Source organism: Cupressus sempervirens, chromosome 1 (assembly GCF_028749045.1).
Source record: "Cupressus sempervirens isolate cs-2001-9-10 chromosome 1, ASM2874904v1, whole genome shotgun sequence".
NCBI classification, from domain to species: domain Eukaryota; kingdom Viridiplantae; phylum Streptophyta; class Pinopsida; order Cupressales; family Cupressaceae; genus Cupressus; species Cupressus sempervirens.
This window is the reverse complement of record NC_143118.1, coordinates 757,283,324-757,303,647: the sequence shown is the minus strand read 5'-3', so window position 1 is coordinate 757,303,647 and position 20,324 is coordinate 757,283,324. Positions and strand designations below refer to the sequence as shown.

Genomic DNA, 20,324 nt, shown 5'->3' with positions numbered 1-20,324 from the left:
GGACTACGAAGGGTTTCTACACATAATGATAGAAACATATGACAGGTTCTCTCAATCCAGTACGTTTGAATATCTTGGTTGCAACTTAGTAGTGTCATTCAAACTGACCGATTTTACACAAGTACTTGGGATACCTGGCCATGCTCAAGGAGGGAGGAAAATAGAAAGTAAGCCTAAAAAGATGAGCCGGGAAGTGAAGATGTAGTTGATATAGCTCATGTGCGGAGACCTATCATAGGCAGAGCAGGAGGCCCTTTTAGACACATCAAAGGGCAGAGGGTTGAAGAAATCTAATATTCAGGAAGGCTACTGGCGCTATTTGATGGACATCGTGAAGAGTTGCCTCACAGGTTCGAGCCGTGCCTCAGATATTTCATTACCACATGTGGCAATGATGAATGAAGTTTTGCATGGCAAGGTATATGATTGGGCAGCATTGTTGGCTGAGCAGATGTCAGAATTCATGACATTGCAACACAAGACCTTCTACATGTCACATTATGTCATCGGCCTTTTCCTAGAGGCAACGACGCGGATGATCCCGAATGATGCACTGGAGGCCAAACCGGGAGCACTCGTGCTTGGCAAACCACCAATTATGCAGTGGAAGCATTTGGATACACTTGGCACCAAGACCATTGGGCAGAAACGACTAAGGCTAGACGGTGGAAACACAAACAGTGGTCGAGAGGAGACTTCTTCGGAGGAGAGTGGGACCAATGGGGAAGGGGAAGAGGATGAGGAGGTAGAGGTGATTACAGCTACGCCATTGAGATTCCTACGACCTGTACTCTTAGCTATGACACATTTGGCTCCTGTTGGCATACATGGTACTCTGGGTTTTGGTTAGCTTAGGCAGCCAGTGGTGATGACACCAGTTTCAACTACGATGCAACCCACCATAGAGACACAAGCTATTTCGGAGGTAGTAGTGGAGGCACATCCATTACCAACGGAGATAGCCGCTCCGGAGGTAATGATGGAGCCGGCTCGTGAGACTTTACCAGAGGTAGGAGATGAGACATTGGTACTTGATACTGAGATGGACACAAAGATAGGGGTATTGGAGGTACCAATAGGCAAGGAGTCGGGGGCATCAGGTGTTCAATTGGATGTAGTGGGTTCTGATGCAGTGGTTACAATAGATACGACACTGATGACATCACCTGAGCGAAATAGAGAGCCGAACCCATAAGTTGAGTGCTTACTTGAGTACGTAGTTTCGCCGTACTCCAGCACCTCAGGTGATGTACTTGCCAACACCCATGTAAGAAGCAGTTCCGGAGGAGAACCCATTGCAAATAGAGGTTGGGTAGACACAGGTTGAGGGACTATCGCATAGCGCTGTGGGCGTATGGTGGAAGCAGTGGAGAGGGCTATGGGTGTGCAGCAAGAACATCCAGTAGCGTAGGAGGTAGGGATGAGAGAGGCATTTCTTGCCGATGTAGCAGCTCTAGCGTCTTGGGCTTGCCAGGTGTTAGCTTCTGCAGAGACTCAGGCATTGGACTCCGTAGTAAAGGAGTTGGAGGAAGTGATATCCTTTATGAGATTAGGATGCCCGACTGCCTTTACAGTCTGTTTTGAGGAGCGGGGCCAGCCGGATGTGGAGACTGTAGAGATGCGACAAGACTAGGCCATGACAAGAGACCCTGGTATGGAGAGCAGAGTAGAGGCTTTGACTCATGAAGTAGTGAAGTTATATAGGGAAGTGTATTACAGTCTTTAGAGGAGCCAAGCAGATCAGGTAGCAGCTGAGAGGGCTCGGGAGGAGTTAGCTGCCAGGTTAGCCACGGAGAGGGCAGCCTGGGAATCCGAGAGGGCAGTCCTGTTAGACAGACAGAGTCAACTACAAAAGTTGGCAGCAAAAAAAGAACAAGTAGCAGTGGAAAAGGAACAAGTGGCAACAGAGAAGGAGAAAGAGTTGGGAGAAATTGCAGGGATGATTCAATCAACTTTAGAGCTTTAGATGAAGGCAGAAGCGGAACTGAAGGTCAAGAAAGAGCAAGTCTACAAGCTATGGGCAGAGCTGAATGAGTTGAGGGCGCGAACGACCACTATGCCGGGGATGCATCCCTCCACTTAGTATTTATGCATTGATGTACTTAGTTTATTTTTTAGTTTTGTTGTCGTTTGGAGACGACTTTTCTTTTGGGGGGAATGATATTGTCGGTAAAATCTATAGTGTAGCCGACGGGTAGAATAGTATCCGAACGGGCGCGTAACGCTTGAGTCACCCCTTCGGGAAGGTATATGTACATCGTTCAAAATGGACTTGGAATCATTGTTGTAATCATTGTATTCGGATTGTAAGCATTGAGTGCATATTGCATATATGAATAAAACATCTGTTTTGTGTTGTATTGTGCTATACTACATGCGTTAAGTATCTTTACCCTATACGGTAAACAGAGGGAGATCACAGTTTTGAAGTGATCTATCCAACTATTGGAAGTACAGTTTTCTCTAACAACAAAAACGAACTTCCCTTTGAAGTAGAATAATTGTATTTAGAAGAATGATTACCCTTGTTTTTGAAAAGCATTAGAATTTTTTTGTAGTTGAATCATTTTTCTTGGCTCCTTCATCAAACAGAATAGATATTGTAACTTCTAGAGGAACACCTACTTTGTCTGATGTGTACACAATATTACCATAGTAGAAGACACGCCATTCAGAAAAATAGATTTTGGATCACCATCTACTGTAAAGTTTCTACAAATTCTGAACAACCAAGTCTGATATGAAGCCTTTGTATACTTGCTGAAGATGGTCTTTATTAACACCAACCAATATATGCAGTATCCTTTGATTGATGTATAAATCAGTACGATGTATTTATATCTGCTATACTTCGTAAGAGGCAACAAATGCTAAAGGAGCAGACTTAGTATTTCTTGTGTGTCCTTTATCCACATTCACACCCTATTAAATATAGTAACCAAGGGTCATGTCCCTTCCAAAGTCAGCCTTAATTGCTCTCTTTAAAATTGGCAACTTTACAAGGAGACATGTTAATATATTAAACTAACCAAGATGATTAGTTCATCCTTAACTATGTTACCCAAAGGAGACACTAATACCTATTAAGGAGAAGACAATTACTTAAGGACTAACTTACCAAGGGATTTTATGCAAGAACAAATCTGTACAATTTGTAATCAAACCAGTATGATATATAAGAGTTACGAAATAACACTCCCTCTGAACTTGATAATCATATTGAGACATAACATATCTAGCAACATCAATTAAGATGAATGAGCATACATTGATACTCTATATCTATCTAAATCTGCTAAGCATGTGGTATCATTGAACACATGATATGATGTCATATTACTATACCTGTGATATGACTTATCACTTATGCTAGCGATAACAGTATTGCATGGAATGCAACATACAGGATAAAATCCAGAGAATGATTAAATTCTTCCTTTATCCAAGTTGTGACTCATAGATACTGGTAGATTAAATTCTTCCTTTATCCAAGTTGTGACTCATAGATACTGGTAGGCCTATATCACAATATGATCCTGAGTTAAGATCTGTTAGTTCATAGGATAAAATTCGGAGAATGATTAAATTTTCTTCTTTTATCCAAGGTGTGACTCATAGGCATAGAAATGTCTATATCACAATGTGATCCTGAACTCATCCAGATTTGACAGTAGTTCTCTACTATTCAGCACATTATCTAAGAGATCATCATCTCTCATAATGTCTTTTATACAAGTGTTCATTATCTCAAAGATCGTGACCTCTTAAATAATGAATACAAATGGTGGAGCCCATAACAGTCAATAGCCTGACAATAATAATTGTAACTCAAAAGTATTTCATTAATAATTAAAGAATACAAATGTATTATAATTCAACTATACCAAGTCTTTTCCTAAAGTGATCTATCTTCACTCAAGAGAGAGGTTTGGTAAGAATATGTGTTGTCTGATCTGCAGTGCAAATGTATTCTAATTTTATAGTATTCCTATCTACCATATCTCTTACATAATGGTAAGGAGTTTCAATATGCTTGTACCTGTCATGGAAAACTGGATTCACAGAAAGCTTGATGGAACTCTAATTATCACAATGATTAATAGTAGGATTCATGAGTTGATCACATAATCTTTTAAGTAACTGTTTAAGCCAAACTGCCTCCCAAGAGGCCATTGCTGCAGCAATGTATTCAACTTCTGTGGAACTCTGTGCTACTGATGCTTGCTTTTTGCATATCCAAGATATCATCACTGAGCCTAAACTGAAACAACATCTTGAAGTGGTTTTCCTATTAATAACACTTCCAGCCCAATCTGAGTCTGTGTACCCATGTAAGTCCAAGTCAACTTCTCATACTTGAGCCCAAGGTTAAGGTGCCTTGTTAGTATCTCATAATGTGTTTGATTGCAACTAGGTGAATCTCCTTTGGCCCACACATAATTGACTTAAGCCATTAACATCATAGAAAATATCAGGTCTTGTATTTACCAAGTATATAAGGGACCCAATCATCTATCTGTAAAGAGTAGAATTTATGGAGGGTGATTTTGCTGCTACTTCCTTAAGTTTGTGTAGATTAGTCTCCATAGAAGAAGACATAGATCTGTAGTTCCACATTCCAAATCTCTTCAAGATGTCTAGTGTATACTTTCCTTGATTAAGTATGATGCTATCAAAATTCTGCCATACTTACAGTCCTAAGAAGTAATGAAGGAGTCCTAAATCTTTCATTTCAAATTGTCTGATTAGAGCTTTCTTGCATTGATCTATAAGATGATCATCACCTGTTATTAGTAAATCATCAACATATAGAATCAAAATTATTAGTAGAGATTTGGATCAGTTTCATTTTTGGAAAATCCTAAACTGGAGAGTTACTTATCAATTCTTTCATACCATGCCCTTGGAGCCTATTTGAGCCCATAGAGAGCTTTCTTGAGCCTGCAAACAAAAACTTTAGGATTATGAGTTTCAAATCTTTCAGGTTGCTTCAAATATACCTCTTCTGTAATCTTTCCATTTAGAAATGTTGTTTTTACATCCATCTGATGTACTTTCCATCCCTTCGATGCTACAATAGCTAGGACTACTCTTACAGAGGTGTATTTGGCAACTGGAGCAAAGGTTTCTTCATAATCAATTCTCTCATTCTGAGAGAAACCTCTGGCTACGAATCTGGCTTTATATTTTTCAATGCTACCGTCAGTAGCATGCTTGATTTTAAATATTCACTTAGAAGAAACAACTGATTTTCCTTAAGGCTTTGGAATAATTTCTCAAACATCATTCTTAATAATGGATTAGTATTCTTCTGTCATAGTAGCCTTCCAAGCTGTATGTTTAATAGCATCTGAAACATTGGTTGGTTTTGATTTAGATAAATCACTCATGTTTGCTACATAACTAGAAAATCTTTTGGGTTTTTTGCTTTCTTTGAAGGTTCCAGATGGTGCAGCGAAGTCTTGTTCTTCCTCTACAGTCTTAATAGCCCAAAGTAGTCTTTTCTTAAGATTTTGAGCTTTCGCAAGATTAAGATTTTGAATTTCATCCTCAATTTCTTCAATGTTCTTCCTCTAAAACTCATATTCATGATTTTCTTCAGAACTAGGTAAATGTTTGGGATTTTCAGAACTTAGGGCTCTTTTGAATGCTTAATCTTCTTCAAATATTACATCCCTACTAAGTTCAATGTTTTTCTAACCAGGTATGAAAATTCTATATGCTTTAGATGTTTCACTATACCCGACAAAAATACCTTTCCTCCCAGAGGGTTCTAACTTAGTTCTCTTTTCTTTTGGAACATGTATATACATTAAGCACCCAAATATCCTAAGATGGCTTATATTAGGTTTAACGTTAGTAAAGACTTCTTAAAGAGTTTTATCTCTAAGGTGTGAGTGAGGACTTTTGTTTTGAATATAGACAGCAGTACAAGAGGCTTCTACCCAAAGATAATATTCTAAATTTTGATCAAATATCATAGCGCTTGCTGCTTCTATAATTGTTCTATTTTTCCTTTTTGCTACCCTGTTTTGCTGTGGATTATAAGGAACAGTAGAGTCCCTCTTAATTCTTGCTTCTTTACAAAACTCTTTAAACAAATCTGAAGTATATTCCCCTCCATTATCAGTTCTAAGAGTTTTAATTTTGTATCTTGATAAGTTTTCAATTAAGGTTTTGAATTCTGTAAGTCTTTTAAGGATTTCTTCTGATTCTTTACATTTTAAGAAGTAAATCCAAGTTTTCCTAGAGAAGTCCTCTATAAAATGTATATAGTACCAAAATCCTCCGAGAGAAGGAACAGACATAGGTCCACATAAATTTGAGTGGACTAATTCCAAAACATTGTCAGTTTTTCTAGTGCTATCATGAAATGGACTTTTGGTGTTCTTACGTAGAGCGCATCCTTTGCATATGCTCGAATGATCTTTATTCAACTTAGGTAAACCAATAACCATCTTCTCCATAGTTGATAATGTTTTGAAATTTAGATGTCTTAACCTTATGTGCCATATTTAGTTTATATCAGCAGCTTCATGAATTAAGGCTTGAATAGGTTGATTAGGTTCTGTATTTAATTCATACAAGAATCCCTTTCTTTGATCGATCAACTTTGATTTCTTAAATGAAGAGCTCTTAGACTAGGTCATTACTTTACCGTCCATTAATGCAATATTATGTCCATCATCTTCAAGTGTTGTAATAGAGATTAGATTCCTCTTTATTCCTGGTACATAAAGTACTCTTTTGAGATGTAGAGAAATACCTGTCTTTAGTTTCAAGGTACAATTCCCAATTCCCAATTCCTTTGACTGAATGAGAGGAATTATTACCAATGGTAACTTCGCCATCAACTTCTTTTGATATTGAATCTAGTATTTCTTTGTATCCTGTAATGTGTCAAGATGATCCACTATCAATTACCCATGCTTTGCTTGATAGTTCATTTGATAGTGTAGAATACAATACATGATTCTCAAGATCATAGTTTTCTTCTTTCCTGGTAACATTTGTACAGTTTACTTGCTGCTTTGTATTCTCAGGGCAATTAGATCTATAGTGTCCAAATTTCACAATTGAAGCATTTTATTTTGGACAAATCGTTTTTAGGTTTGTCATTTCTTTGACTACCCTTCTTCTTACCTTTATAGGAATTTGTGTTGAGAACATGAAGTTCTTCATGTTCAGTTTTCGATTTTCCTCCTTTCTTAAGTTTCCTAAATTCTTCTTGAAGGCAATCTCCTTTAAGTCTATTGAAGTTTGGAAGATTGTCTCTAGTACTTACTACTTGTGAGAATGTTTCCCATGAATCAGGTAAAACCCATCTATAGCCATTTGTGTTAACTTTTTGTCTTCAATTATGGTCCCTATACTTGCAAGTTCATCGCTTAGACTAGCCACCCTTAGGAAGTATGAATTCATAGACTCTCCCTTCTTTATCTATATATGATTTAGCTGTCTTTTTAGTGCAAGGGTTCTAGTTGCATTGTTAACCTCATATGCATTTAATAATGCATTCATCATATTAAATGTTGTTTGATGTTTCATTAGCATAGGTACTATTTCATTTTTGACCCCATCTAATATGATTTGCATGGCTTTCCTATTTCCTTTGATCTAGATAGTTTTATGAGGATCAATATCAAGTTGCTTGGATTCTTTATCAACAAATTGTATTACATCATTGTCTTCAAGAACCATCATAATTTTGAATTTCCAAGCAACAAATTTTTTTTCTCCATCAAACCTATCCTCAAGTTTGATTGTGCTAGCCATTGAAGGTAGAAGGAGTTGTTAGATATTTTTAAATCTAATCGTTAATTTGCAAAGCCTAGGTTCGACTACCAGAGCTCTGATACCATGTAAAGTTTCTACAAATTCTGAACAACCAAATCTGATATGAAGCCTTTGTATCCCTGTTGAAGATGGTCTTTATCAACACCAACCGATATGTGCAGTATCCTTTGACTGATGTATAAATCTGTATGATGTATTTATATCTGCTATACTTCGTAAGAGGCAATGAGTGCTAAAGGAGCATACTTAGTATTTCTTGTGTGTCCTTTATCCACATTCACACCCTACTAAATATAGAAACCAAGGGTTATGTCCTTACAAAGAACATGTCCCTCCCAAAGTCGGCCTTAATTGCTCTCTTTCAAATCAGAGACTTTACAAGGAGACATATGTTAATATATTAAACTAAACAAGATGATTAGTTCATCCTTAAGTATGTTGCCAAAAGGAGATGCCGATACCTATTAAGGAGAAGACAACTACTTATGGACTAACTTACCAAGGGATTTTATGCAAGAACAAATCTGTACAATTTGTAATCAGACTAGTAAGATATATCAGAGTTATGGAATTAACATCTACCACAACTTTTATCCTTGTTAGTTGGTTCGCCAAGGAACAAAACTTAGTGATGTATTGAATGATATTCTTGCCTTCCAACTTTTGTACCCCAAGTAATTTTTACCCATGATGGTTGTGATCCAAACAAAACATCTAGATCATCCCACACTTTTGAGTCTTTAAGAAATCAATATGGTGGAGCTATGCATTTGAATGTGTAGGACAAATCAAAGTTGCTCCCCTAGGATCTTTTGTTATCTACTTTGAGATTCCATCAACATCAGATGGCACTAATGTAGTACCATTCACAGTGTTTCATTAATCTTGTTCGATAAGAATTAATTGAAGCTTGACTTGCCAGACGTGGAATCTTGTAATCCAGTCAGTTAGATATAGAAGATTAAGGGACAAGGTTCTTACAAATTGCGATATCCCCAATTTTAATATAATAATTAATTAATAAATTGGTCCTAGGAATTGAAATTAAATAATTGAGGACCTTTAATCAATCAGTAAATATGGGGCCCAAATAAAATAAATAATAAATTTATATTGTCGGCCTATACTAGTAAATTTTTAGATCCTTCTTGGAGGCCTTTATAAGGTGATGGTTGGGCATTGTAATGATCATAGAATGGATTTGATTTCTCTTTGTGTTTTTAGAGGCTAAAGGCTAAGAAAGTTGTGTGTAGTTTCAAAGATGGAAGACCCTCCCTATTCTGCCTATTCCAGTTTCGGTGGTTTAGTGATACCCTATTCTGTCGTTGGAGGTATTACTCAGATATCTCGCAATGTGTGCCAGATTTGCTAGTCGACGACATTTGGCCACTACTTTGTAATTGCTCAGACCTTGTTCAAAATATATAATCAAGTGCTATCATTTGGAAATTTATGTATGTGCCGCACAAAAGTTTGGCGACTATCTCTGGAATCTATTGTGTGCAGATCTTCTAGATTGTGTTGGTGTATGATTGTTATACTTGGCAACTAGTTAATATCTTAATGCACACCTATTTGACATCTCCAAGTTAATTGTCATCTTTGGAGACGTTGCATGATCACTATACGCTACACCTCAAGAGTTGGCATCCAATTCGAACTGTATAGTTAATGTAATGTCCTCTTTTTGATAGGCACCAGCTACTTATTTTATTTTAGCCTTTATTTTTCCCAGAGGCTAAAAAGGAAGAAATAAGGGGGAAAAGATATATTAAATTAATTACTTATAAGGTTACTAAACAACGAAATATTAAAAAGTAACTTTATATTTAATTGATTTAATATTAAAGTGACTAACATAATAAAATATCAAAAAGTCACTTAAAAGAATAAAGTGTTCGATTCCTCTAGAAGCTTCTTGGAATTGCTTGTGAAATATTTATAAGGAGCCTTTGGGGGGTCATTTTACACATCTTGAGTTGCGTTTCATCTATTGTGCTGAGAGCCTTAGTGCTTGCATACTTGCATGAGGGTTTGAAGACTCTAAGGTGCCAATTTCGGTTGTGAGATATCAACCTTAGTTGGGAGTGGAGGAATTGGTATTCAGCCAATTCATTTGTGATTAATTGGGAGATAATATTCAGTGATTTTTGTTCAGCCCGTGAATCTAATTTTTGACATCAGTTGGGAAGGAGAAAGGTTTCAGTTTTCGTAGCGGATCCGAAAAAGCAGAGCGAAAAAGCAATCCAAAAAAGTAGATCCGAAAAAACAATCCAAAAAAGCAAAGCGAAAAAGCAGATCCGAAAAAGAAAATCTGAAAAAAGCAAAGCCAAAAAGCATGTCATCTTAGCTACTTATTCTAGGTTTTTTTGGTATTTACATTTGGCAATTGTAGATGGATACATTTGACAAGTAATATATGTCTTTTTGTTACCAAAGTATTCAATCATTGTGAACATTGAAGTATTGAAGGGAAATCAACTTAATTCAGTTGTTCAGTTTGTATGCCAAATGTTTGTAAAAACGTCTCATTGCATAGTCATAGGATGCATACCAAGTGCTTGTGAAAATACCTTTTGGTTGTAGGTGTGCATTTTACATCAGAATTTCATGTACTTGCATTTGGAAAATAATAAAAAGAAGTTGCATATCACTTTGATTTCCAATTAGTTATTTTGCAATCATTTGTATTCATCAATATCATTGCCATTCAAAAATCATAGCAAAACAACAAACATCAGCAAACTGAGGCTGCAAGGGAAGTGTTTGACAAAATTCCTAAGGCAGAAAAATAGGGATAAAACTTCAAAAATTGTCAAGGCACTTTACAGTGGTATCAGAGCTAAAGTTCCTACCATCTTGTACGGGTTATGAGTGGAGAGTTTCCAAATGTTCCATTCATAAATCCTTTGGATAAATTCTATAACAGGGCAAGAAAGGGCTTAAGTCTTTTAGAACTCATGGAAGAAAGCAGTACCTAGCAAATGCTTAATGCTCTTGCAAGAGGGCAACAGGAGTTGAGAGATGAAATGGCAAGAGTAAGAGAAGAATTGTCACTTATCCTTGGACAGCTGGTAGATAACAGAAACAATGGAAATGATGGGAACCATAATAGGACTAATGGGCAGAATGGACACAATAGGGGTCAAGAAACCAATGACATAGCTCAAAGTAGTGCTAGAACAACAAGTAGAGCTACTCCTAGGCCTCTTATGCCTACATTTTTGAGAGAATAGGGTGCTACAAATCAGGACCAGCAAGTAAGAGAAGAGCGATATGGTGATTATTTGAGAGAGTACAACTCTCTAGGTGATGATTTCAAGGCTGCCATCTCACCAGTAGACTTTTGTGGTCTTAAATTGAGGAATAGACCAAGAAACAATCAATGGGGAGTGCAAAATCAAGACTTGCAGCGTAAGGTGGGAAAACTAACTTTACCATCATTTGATGAAAGTAACAAAGGTACAGCTAAAGCTTGGGTTCAGAAGCTTGACACATATTTGCAGATCAATCCTATGTTGGAAACAGAGGCTATCCAGTATGCCACACTCCATTTGGAAGGTGAAGCACATGAATGGTGGTACCATGGACTTGTCACCTTGGGGCATGCCAACATTTCTTCATATTTGGAATTCACCCAAAAGCATTTGATCGTAAGGATCCTGAACTCCACTTTAGGGAGTTAGCACAACTTAGGCAAACTAATTCAGTGGATACTTACATCACAGAGTTCCAACGGTTGGCAGTTATGGTGACGAATATTTCAAAACAGCGGTTGGTTATGCTCTTCATTGAGGGATTGACAGAGCCTCTTCGTGGTTGGGTTAAGGCTTTCAAACCAGATTCTCTCTAGGATGCTATTATGAAGACTAGAGACATGGAATATTCTACATCTAGCATCAGGGCTCCTACCAAGCCTTTCACATCTCATAAGGAAAGAGAGAAGACGCCATTCCAGAAGAAGAGTAATAAGGTGAATTTTGATGAAGCCTATAGACAGGAGTGTAGGCATAAGGGGATTTGCTATCATTGCAAGGAGAAATGGACTAGTGGACACCGTTGCCTAGGGAAAGGCAAGGCTCACTTAATTGAGGTGATATTAGATGATGAGAGCAGTTCTGAGGAAGAGGAACCTCAAAGGGAAGACAATAACGATTTAGATGGGAAAAATAATGATGAGATCATTGCTTCTATCTCCAGTGCTCCTAAGTTCAGCTCTTTCAAAGTTCGTGGGGTCCTACAAGGTCATCAGATAGCAATATTGATTGACAGTGGAGCTACTCATAACTTCATTGATGCATCATTGGTGAACAAGCGACAAATTCCTCTAGAGGATTTTGAGGGATTCAGTGTGATGGTGGCTAATGGGCGTAAGATAGCTTGTACCTAGTGGATTCCACAGTTGTCTATTACAATGGGTAACCACACAGTTATAGATGATTTCTATGTGGTTGACTTGGGTGATATCCATGCCATACTTGGGGTCCAATGGTTGCAATCATTAGGGAAGTACTCATAGAACTTCCAAACCATGGAACTCAAGTTCAGAGATGCTGATGGGCGTAGAGTGGTGCTTAGAGGTATGGCATCTAAAGCACCTAAGATTGTTTCAGCTAGACGTATGGAGAGTATTTTCAGGCATGATGACATAGTTTGGGCAGCAGAGTGTGTGATCACTCCTAAGGAATCTACAGATTCAGGGCAGCCAATCCACATGGACATCAAGGAGTTATTAGGAAAACATGACAAGGTTTTTGGTGAGACTACCTCGGGGAGGCCATCGGACAGAGGCTTCGAGCATACTATTGAGTTGGAAGAAGGGGCCAAGCCAGTGATTACTACCCCTTATCGCCATCTTAAGAAATTTAAGGATGAGATCGAGAAAGCAATCAAGGAATTGCTTGATATGGGACACATTCGTCCTAGCTCCAACCCTTTGGCTTCTTCAGTGGTCGTGGTGAAAAAGAAAGATGGGACTGTGAGAATGTGTATAGATTATCGAGTCCTCAATAAGAAAACAATCAAGAACAGGTATCCGATACCCAGGATCGATGAGTTATTGGATGACTTACATGGGGTAGTATATTTTTCAAAGATTGATCTTCGATCGGGTTACCATCAGATTAGAGTGAGGGAACAAGATGTGCACAAGACTGCTTTCCGATGCCACTATGGGCACTATGAGTTCTTGGTGATGCCATTTGGATTAACTAACGCACCTGCCACATTCCAGTCTTGTATGAATCATATCTTCAACAAACAGTTGCATAAGTTCCTCTTGGTATTCTGTGATGATTTGCTCATATACAGTAAAACTTGGGAAGAACACTTGCAGCAACTTGATGAGATCCTTACCATCATGGAGGAGCAGTCCTTGTACGCTAAAGCTTCGAAATGTGAGTTCGACCTTAGAGAGATTCTTTATTTGGGACACGTGATCAGTGCAGAGGGTGCCCAAGTGCACCAAGAGAAAATATAGGCTATTCTAGATTGGCCCACACCACGGTCACTTATAGAGCTACGGGGCTTCTTCGGACTGTGCAGTTACTACAGGCGTTTTGTTAAGGGGTTCTCACAGTATGGGGCACCTTTGACAGATTTGACCAAGAAGGGTGCATTTTGTTGGACAACAGAGGCGCAGTGAGCTTTTGATAAGCTCAAGGAGGTGATGAGTAGTTGTCCAATGTTGGCACTTCCTGATTTCACACAGCCTTTCATTCTAGAGTGTGATGCTTCAAGGGAAGTTATTGGTGCAGTATTGATGCAGAATCGACACCCTATCGCCTTTGAGAGCCGTAAGTTGAGGGGAGCTGAGAGACTATACTCCATCTATGATAAGGAGATGCTCGCCATTATGCATGCCTTGGCGAAGTTCAAACAGTATCTAGTTGGGGGGAAATTTGTGGTGAGGACAGATCATAACAGTCTCAGATACTTTTTAGAGCAGAAGGACTTGAACGAGAGATAGCAGAAGTGGGTTAGCAAGATACAGGCATATGATTTCGACATAGAGTATGTTAAGGGGAAGAAGAACATTGTTGTAGATGCCCTCTCCAGGAGGCTTTCAGCTTGCTCACTCTCTAAGATTTCGACAGATTGGAAATCCATCTTATTGGTGGAGTACTCCAAGAATACATTTGCTTGTGAGTTGATGAATGGATTGATTCGGGATGACAGGTACAGGATAGTTAATGATGTGATTTACAGTTTTACTACAAGGATAGGATCTACCTGGTACCAGAATCAAAATTGAAGGAGAAAATACTACAATCTTGCCATGATACACCCCTAGCAGGCCATCAGGGCTACTTCAAAACTTATAGACAAATTAGAGAGAGGTTTTCATGGAAAGGTCTCAAGGATGATGTGTTGAAGCATGTGAAGGAGTGCGTGACTTGCCAGCAGAATAAGTCTGAGCATACACGTCCAGTTGGGTTACTTCAGCCTTTGCCCATTCCTGAGTAGAAGTGGGAGAGCATTTTGATGGACTTCATCATAGGCCTACCCAAGGTACAGGGGAGAGATAGCATCTTTGTTGTGGTAGACTGGCTCACAAAATACGCACATTTCTTTGCTATTCCGAAAGAGTACAAGGGTTCACAAGTGGCTGAGCTATTTTTCAGGGAGATCTTTAGATTGCATGGGCTACCTAAGAACATAGTCAGCGACAGGGATAGCAGGTTTATGAGTGCTTTTTGGTAGGAGCTGTTTAGACTGACAGGTACTGAGTTGACACCCAGTACTAGTTATCACCCTCAAACTGATGGGCAAACAAAAATTGTTAATAAGTGGGTTGAGGGGTACTTGTGTAATTATGTGGCAGGACAACAACGGGCTTGGATCAAGTGGTTGCATTTAGGAGAGTATTGTTACAATACCACACACCATATGTCCATTGGAATGAGTTCTTTCAAAGCCTTGTATGGGTATGATGCACCTTCATTCGTGGAGATGGCTTTTGGTGAGAGTAGGGCATCTAAAGCAAAAGATTGGATTCAGGAAAGCCAAGATATATTGAAGGCACTCAAGGATAATCTGGTAATGGCACAAAATCAGCAAAAGACTTATGCAGATAAACACAGGGTTGAGCGCAGCTTTGAGATTGGTGATATGGTATATCTACGATTGCAGCCCTATAGACAGTCCTCTCTTAAAAAGAGTGGAGTAGAGAAATTAAGACCAAGGTTCTACGATCCATACAGGGTTACCAGGAGGATTGGGGAGGTAGCATATGAGTTAGAGCTGCTTGCAAGCAGCAAGATTCATAATGTATTTCATGTTTCATGCCTCAAGAAGGCATTAGGTCAGCAAGTTATCTCTTCCACGGATCTTCCACCACTTGATGAGGAGGGACATTTGGTCTTGGTGCCTGAAGAGATCATTGATGTCAGAGAGAGGAAATTGCGGAACAGAGTGATTAAGGAGTACTTGGTGAGATGGAAGGATCTGTCTGCAAAGGACGCCACATGGGAGAATGAGCAGATTTTACAGCACCCGAGTTTGCAATTGCTTGAGGACAAGCAATTTCGGGAAGGGAGGACTGTAATGTCCCTTTTTTGACAGGCACTAGCTACTTATTTTATTTTAGCCTTTATTTTCCTCGGAGGCTAAAAAGGAAGAAATAAGGGGGAAAAGATATATTAAATTAATTACTTATAAGGTTACTAAACAATGAAATATTAAAAAGTAACTTTATATTTAATTGATTTAATATTAAAGTGACTAACATAATAAAATATCAAAAAGTCACTTAAAAGAATAAAGTGTTGGATTCCTCTAGAAGCTTCTTGGAGTTGCTTGTGAAATCTTTATAATGAGCCTTTGGGGGGTCATTTTACACATCTTGAGTTGCATATTCATCTATTGTGCTGAGAGCCTTAGTGCTTGCATACTTGCCTAACGGTTTGAAGACTCTAAGGTGCCAATTTCGGTTGTGAGATATCAACCTTAGTTGGGAGTGGAGGAATTGGTATTCAGCCAATTCATTTGTGATTAACTGGGAGATAATATTCAGTGATTTTTGTTCAGCCTGTGCATCTAATTTTTGACATCAATTGGCAAGGAGAAAGGTTTCAGTTTTTGTAGCGGATCCGAAAAGCAAAGCGAAAAAGCAGGTCTAAAAAAGCAAAGCCGAAAAAGCAGATCCGAAAAAAGCAAAGCTAAAAAGCATGTCATCTCAGCTACTTATTCTAGGTTCTTTTGGTATTTACATTTGGCAATTGTAGATGGATACATTTGACAAGTAATATAAGTCTTTTTGTTACCAAAGTATTCAGTCATTGTGAACATTGAAGTATTGAAGGGAAATCAGCTTAATTCAGTTGTTCAGTTTGTATGCCAATTGTTTGTAAAAACGTCTCATTGCATAGTCATAGGATGCATACCAAGTGTTTCTGAAAATATCTCTTGGTTGTAGGTGTGCATTTTACATCAGAATTTCATGTACTTGCATTTGGAAAATAATAAAAAGAAGTTGCATATCACTTTGATTTCCTATTAGTTATTTTGCAATCATTTGTATTCATCAATATCATTGGCATTCAAAAATCATAGCAAAACAGCAAACATCAGCAAACTGAGGCTGCAAGGGAAGTGTTTGACAAAATTCCTAAGGCAGAAAAATAGGGATAAAACTTCAAAAATTGTCAAGGCACTTTACAGTTAATATCCTTGTGGTATGCCTTCAGACCAAGATTACCTTCAGATAGAGATAGCATTCAGGCCGAGATCACAGTTGAAACATTACACAAACAATTTGATTAATGAAGAGATTTCATGGATTATTCTTTGCCAGAGGGACCTAACACAAATCAATGCCCTTATCATTTACCAAGGTGGAGACCAATCAACTCAAGTACAATTGATTTAAGCTCAATGCATCTTATAGCAAGATTAAAAATAAGAATTAACCAAACATTGACATCCATAGAGAAATAGTAAAAGCCATTAGTGGTAATAGCCTCTTAGAAAAGAATAAGGTTATTATGGATGAAATCTTTGCCAATAAAGGATAAATTTTTTATTTATTTAAAAATAGGGGTATATGCTTTTGACTAGAGTCATGAACCAGTAAGGCCACATATGAGGGGACCTCATTCTCGATAAGAACAGTCGGCAAGAACATCGCAGTTAGAGGTTGAACCTTGGTGGGAAGAATCACAATACCACAATGTGACCATCACACTATGCTATTATTGGTACAAATGATTCTAGTTTAGTTAATACTCATGGCATGTTTTTATTTAAAGTAATAGACAAGACAAGTCTTATGATAGAAAATTTAGGCAGAATTTAAAAATAAAGAAGCCATGCATGGTTTAGTATGTTTTGAGGAGGCAAGGGCCTTCTCTATATAAGTTAGTTATATTGAATGGATTTTTTCTTTGCATAGAAATTTTTTTGTATACAAAACTTTGAAGGTTAAAGATGAGCGTGTGATACCTCAAGATTTGGCCTTTTTAATTATAACAGAATTTATTCCTGTGTTCTGTAACTCCAGATTTCTGGTACTTTTGGCAATAAAGTTATAAACCTCTATGTCCAATTCAGGGAAATATAACTTGGTTCATTAACACCTACTGTCTGAAACGTTGATGAATAATATTGAGGTCAGAAAATGCAACATAAAGGCTAGTTATCATGGGGTATCATTTTCTTTACATACATATGCTTACCATTTTTCTTTTGCAGGTAAAATATGTATGCTTGGGAAACATGAAACGATAGTGTCGGGTTTTTGCTCATGATTTTATAGATTTAAAGCCTGCACTGGACAGAAAGCGTGTATGTTTAATCTCTTCTTCAAGTTCGATGAGTTTTCTGTAAAATCTTTATTGCCTTTCCATTTTTTATCCTTAATCCATTTTTCCAAATTTTCTTTAGCTTGGATTTAGCACCATATGCTAATGGCACGGCTCTTCATCTTCAATGAGAATATACAAATTTGTTGTATTTTTAGTACCTATGAAAAGTCAGAACTGTTGATTCTCCCGTATCAGAATTTGTAGTAGAATAGTCATTTTTATAAATAAATCCAACTTCACTAATATTTGCATTCATTTTAATATCGTTCTTGAAAATTCGAAAAGGAGATTCTCCCTTATCAGAATTTCTGGTAGAATGCAATTACCATACCAGTAATAATTTTTGTAAATAAAACTGATTCCACTAATATTTGCATTCATTGTAATGTCATTCTTGTTTATAGTTCCATTTTACATTACTGGAATTATTAACCCTAAAATATTTTCTTGTTAGAAAATTAAAGGCTTTCTTCAAAGGGCCCGAAACTTTATACACACATTGATACAATAATAAAGCACAAGCAGCTATAAAGACGCAACAAACAGAGGCTTATCAAAGAGCTCAATTGCAGAAAGGCTGATAAACAGCAGCAAAATATATTTAACAGCAAGAGAATATGGGAAACATAACCCCATAAAATGAAATAATAAACCAAAAAGAATACAAAAATCAAAATATCATCTTCATTCTCTAATCTTAAGAGGCAGCTTGCAGTCACTAAATCAAAAATTTAGAGAGCCCTGATTCCCATTAGCCTTTTCTCAATCTGTCTAAAGCAAAAATATTTTTCTTACTCTGTGTTCTCTCTCTGTAGCCATCCCTATGCCAGGAGTACCTATAGAGCCTCTCAATAACATATTGAAAAATTTATATAGTTTAGTGTGTTGTCTACCAAATTATGATCTAAATTTAGATCATGTTATGGAGTAAAAATTATATAACACAAAATGAGGATTTTTTATTTTAGAAAGTATAGGCTTGTTACCTATGTTACAGTTTTTACAGTATGAAGAAAAGAAGAATTGGTGAAGATGACGACTTTTAAGATCTTTTGAATCAGACTTGTTTCTAAGTACTTTTAAAATGTAATATTCAATGGTTTAATGTAACTTCGTAATGTTAAATTTCAATATATAAGCTATCAGCATTGGCCCCTTCGATGTCATTTCCACTCTTCTAATCATGTCTAAGAAATCTTCCCAGGTATAAGAAAACTTTAATCCTTTGCACTTATTTTGATTCATATTGTGTGAGATTTTGGGAGTCTATTTATTTAAATGACAGTTTGTCATTTTTGGTTATTATTGTACTTGCAAGAGGTTATTGCATTACCTATCTTCTATCTTCAATCAATCATAAGTAATTATTTTTTTCTAATTTAAATATTTATGCATTTATTTATTAATTAAATATATTATATAATTTATTTATTTCAATTATAATTAATTTAATTGATTCAAATGTTATTTCAAATTATTAAATAATTTTCTTAAAACTAATTGTACTCTATTATGTTTTAATATTGAATTTTTTTTAATATATTGATTAAAAGTAAACTTAAGAGTCAACATAGAATAACATGTTATATGTATCACAAAAAACTTCCAAAAGTATTTATAAAAAAATATTAAATGACATGATTAACATAATATAGCTACAAACTGTATTAGAAACTACTTTTCATATTAGTAAAACACAAATGGTGCATTTCAGTCATATAATTGAATCACAATATATTTTAAAAGTGTATTGTTCTATTTGCAATTGAATTTAAAAATTTTTTTACATGTTTTTTAAGTGATAAGATGCAAATAGTTCTAATTATTGTCTTGCATTTTGTCACCACAAAATGTAGGTAAGAATACAAAAAAAATCAACTTAGTTTCACATTTATCTAAAATAGTTCATTGTTTAACTAGCTATCATTGATCAATCAATCGAACCCAATTTGTATAATGAATTTTTTTACTGAAGGCTTTCATCAAGTCCTTTTTGTTTTATATTTTATTAACCTTGTGCTTGATTTTTGAAGCATTTGTCATCCTTTCTCTCATTTTTAAGTGTGCTTGCTTGTTTTTGGTCTTTTGGTTTTGCCCAAACCATTGCTTTCAATTTTCCCTTTGATTCAATATATCTTAGGGCTTAGTCAAACTTGAGAGTTAAAAGATATGACCATATAAGTGCCCAAAAGGTGGAATCTTCAGAGACAATTGCATGATTTAAAATATCAGTTTATATTTTAATGTTGATACTTAGTTTTTGAAAAATATAACATAAATTCATTTTATGTTATGTTTTTAAGTTATTTTATTTTATCACTTAAGTGACCATAGAGCACATTATGTTATATTGTCATGATGAGTTGTTTTTTAAAATTTGCACTTAGTTTTTGAAAAATATAACATAAATTCATTTTATGTTATGTTTTTAAGTTATTTTACTTTATCACTCAAGTGACTATAGAGCACTTTATGTTACATTGTCATGTTGAGTTATTTTTTTAATTTTGCATTTAAGTGACTTTATTAACTATATAGTTTGATTTATTTTTGAGTTACTTTATGTTTTATTTAAAACATTTAAGTTAAATATTAGTTTTTGAAATAATATTTGCACATGGTAATTAAACTATACAATGCAAAATTTTGACCTAATTTAGTGATATTTCTTCAAAAATCAATTAGACATGTGCTTAATTGATCATTTAGGTTGTGCATATACAT

The 20,324-nt window shown here is 36.4% G+C and overlaps 1 protein-coding gene across 3 annotated transcripts in view; it reads left to right on the top strand.

The window, feature by feature from the left end:
• The window catches only part of ALDH5F1 (aldehyde dehydrogenase 5F1), a 267,432-nt gene extending 249,464 nt beyond the window's left edge, over positions 1-17,968 (top strand). For 2 of the 3 annotated variants that reach the window (XM_089789175.1, XM_089789187.1), the window contains exon 20: positions 17,488-17,968. In XM_089789175.1, coding sequence (XP_089645301.1) covers positions 17,488-17,523 — 36 coding nt within the window. In that variant the 3' untranslated portion in view covers positions 17,524-17,968. The remainder of the gene's footprint in view (positions 1-17,487) is intronic. The other variant, XR_016353198.1, reaches the window with a different exon arrangement.
• The last annotated feature ends 2,356 nt before the right edge of the window (positions 17,969-20,324 follow it).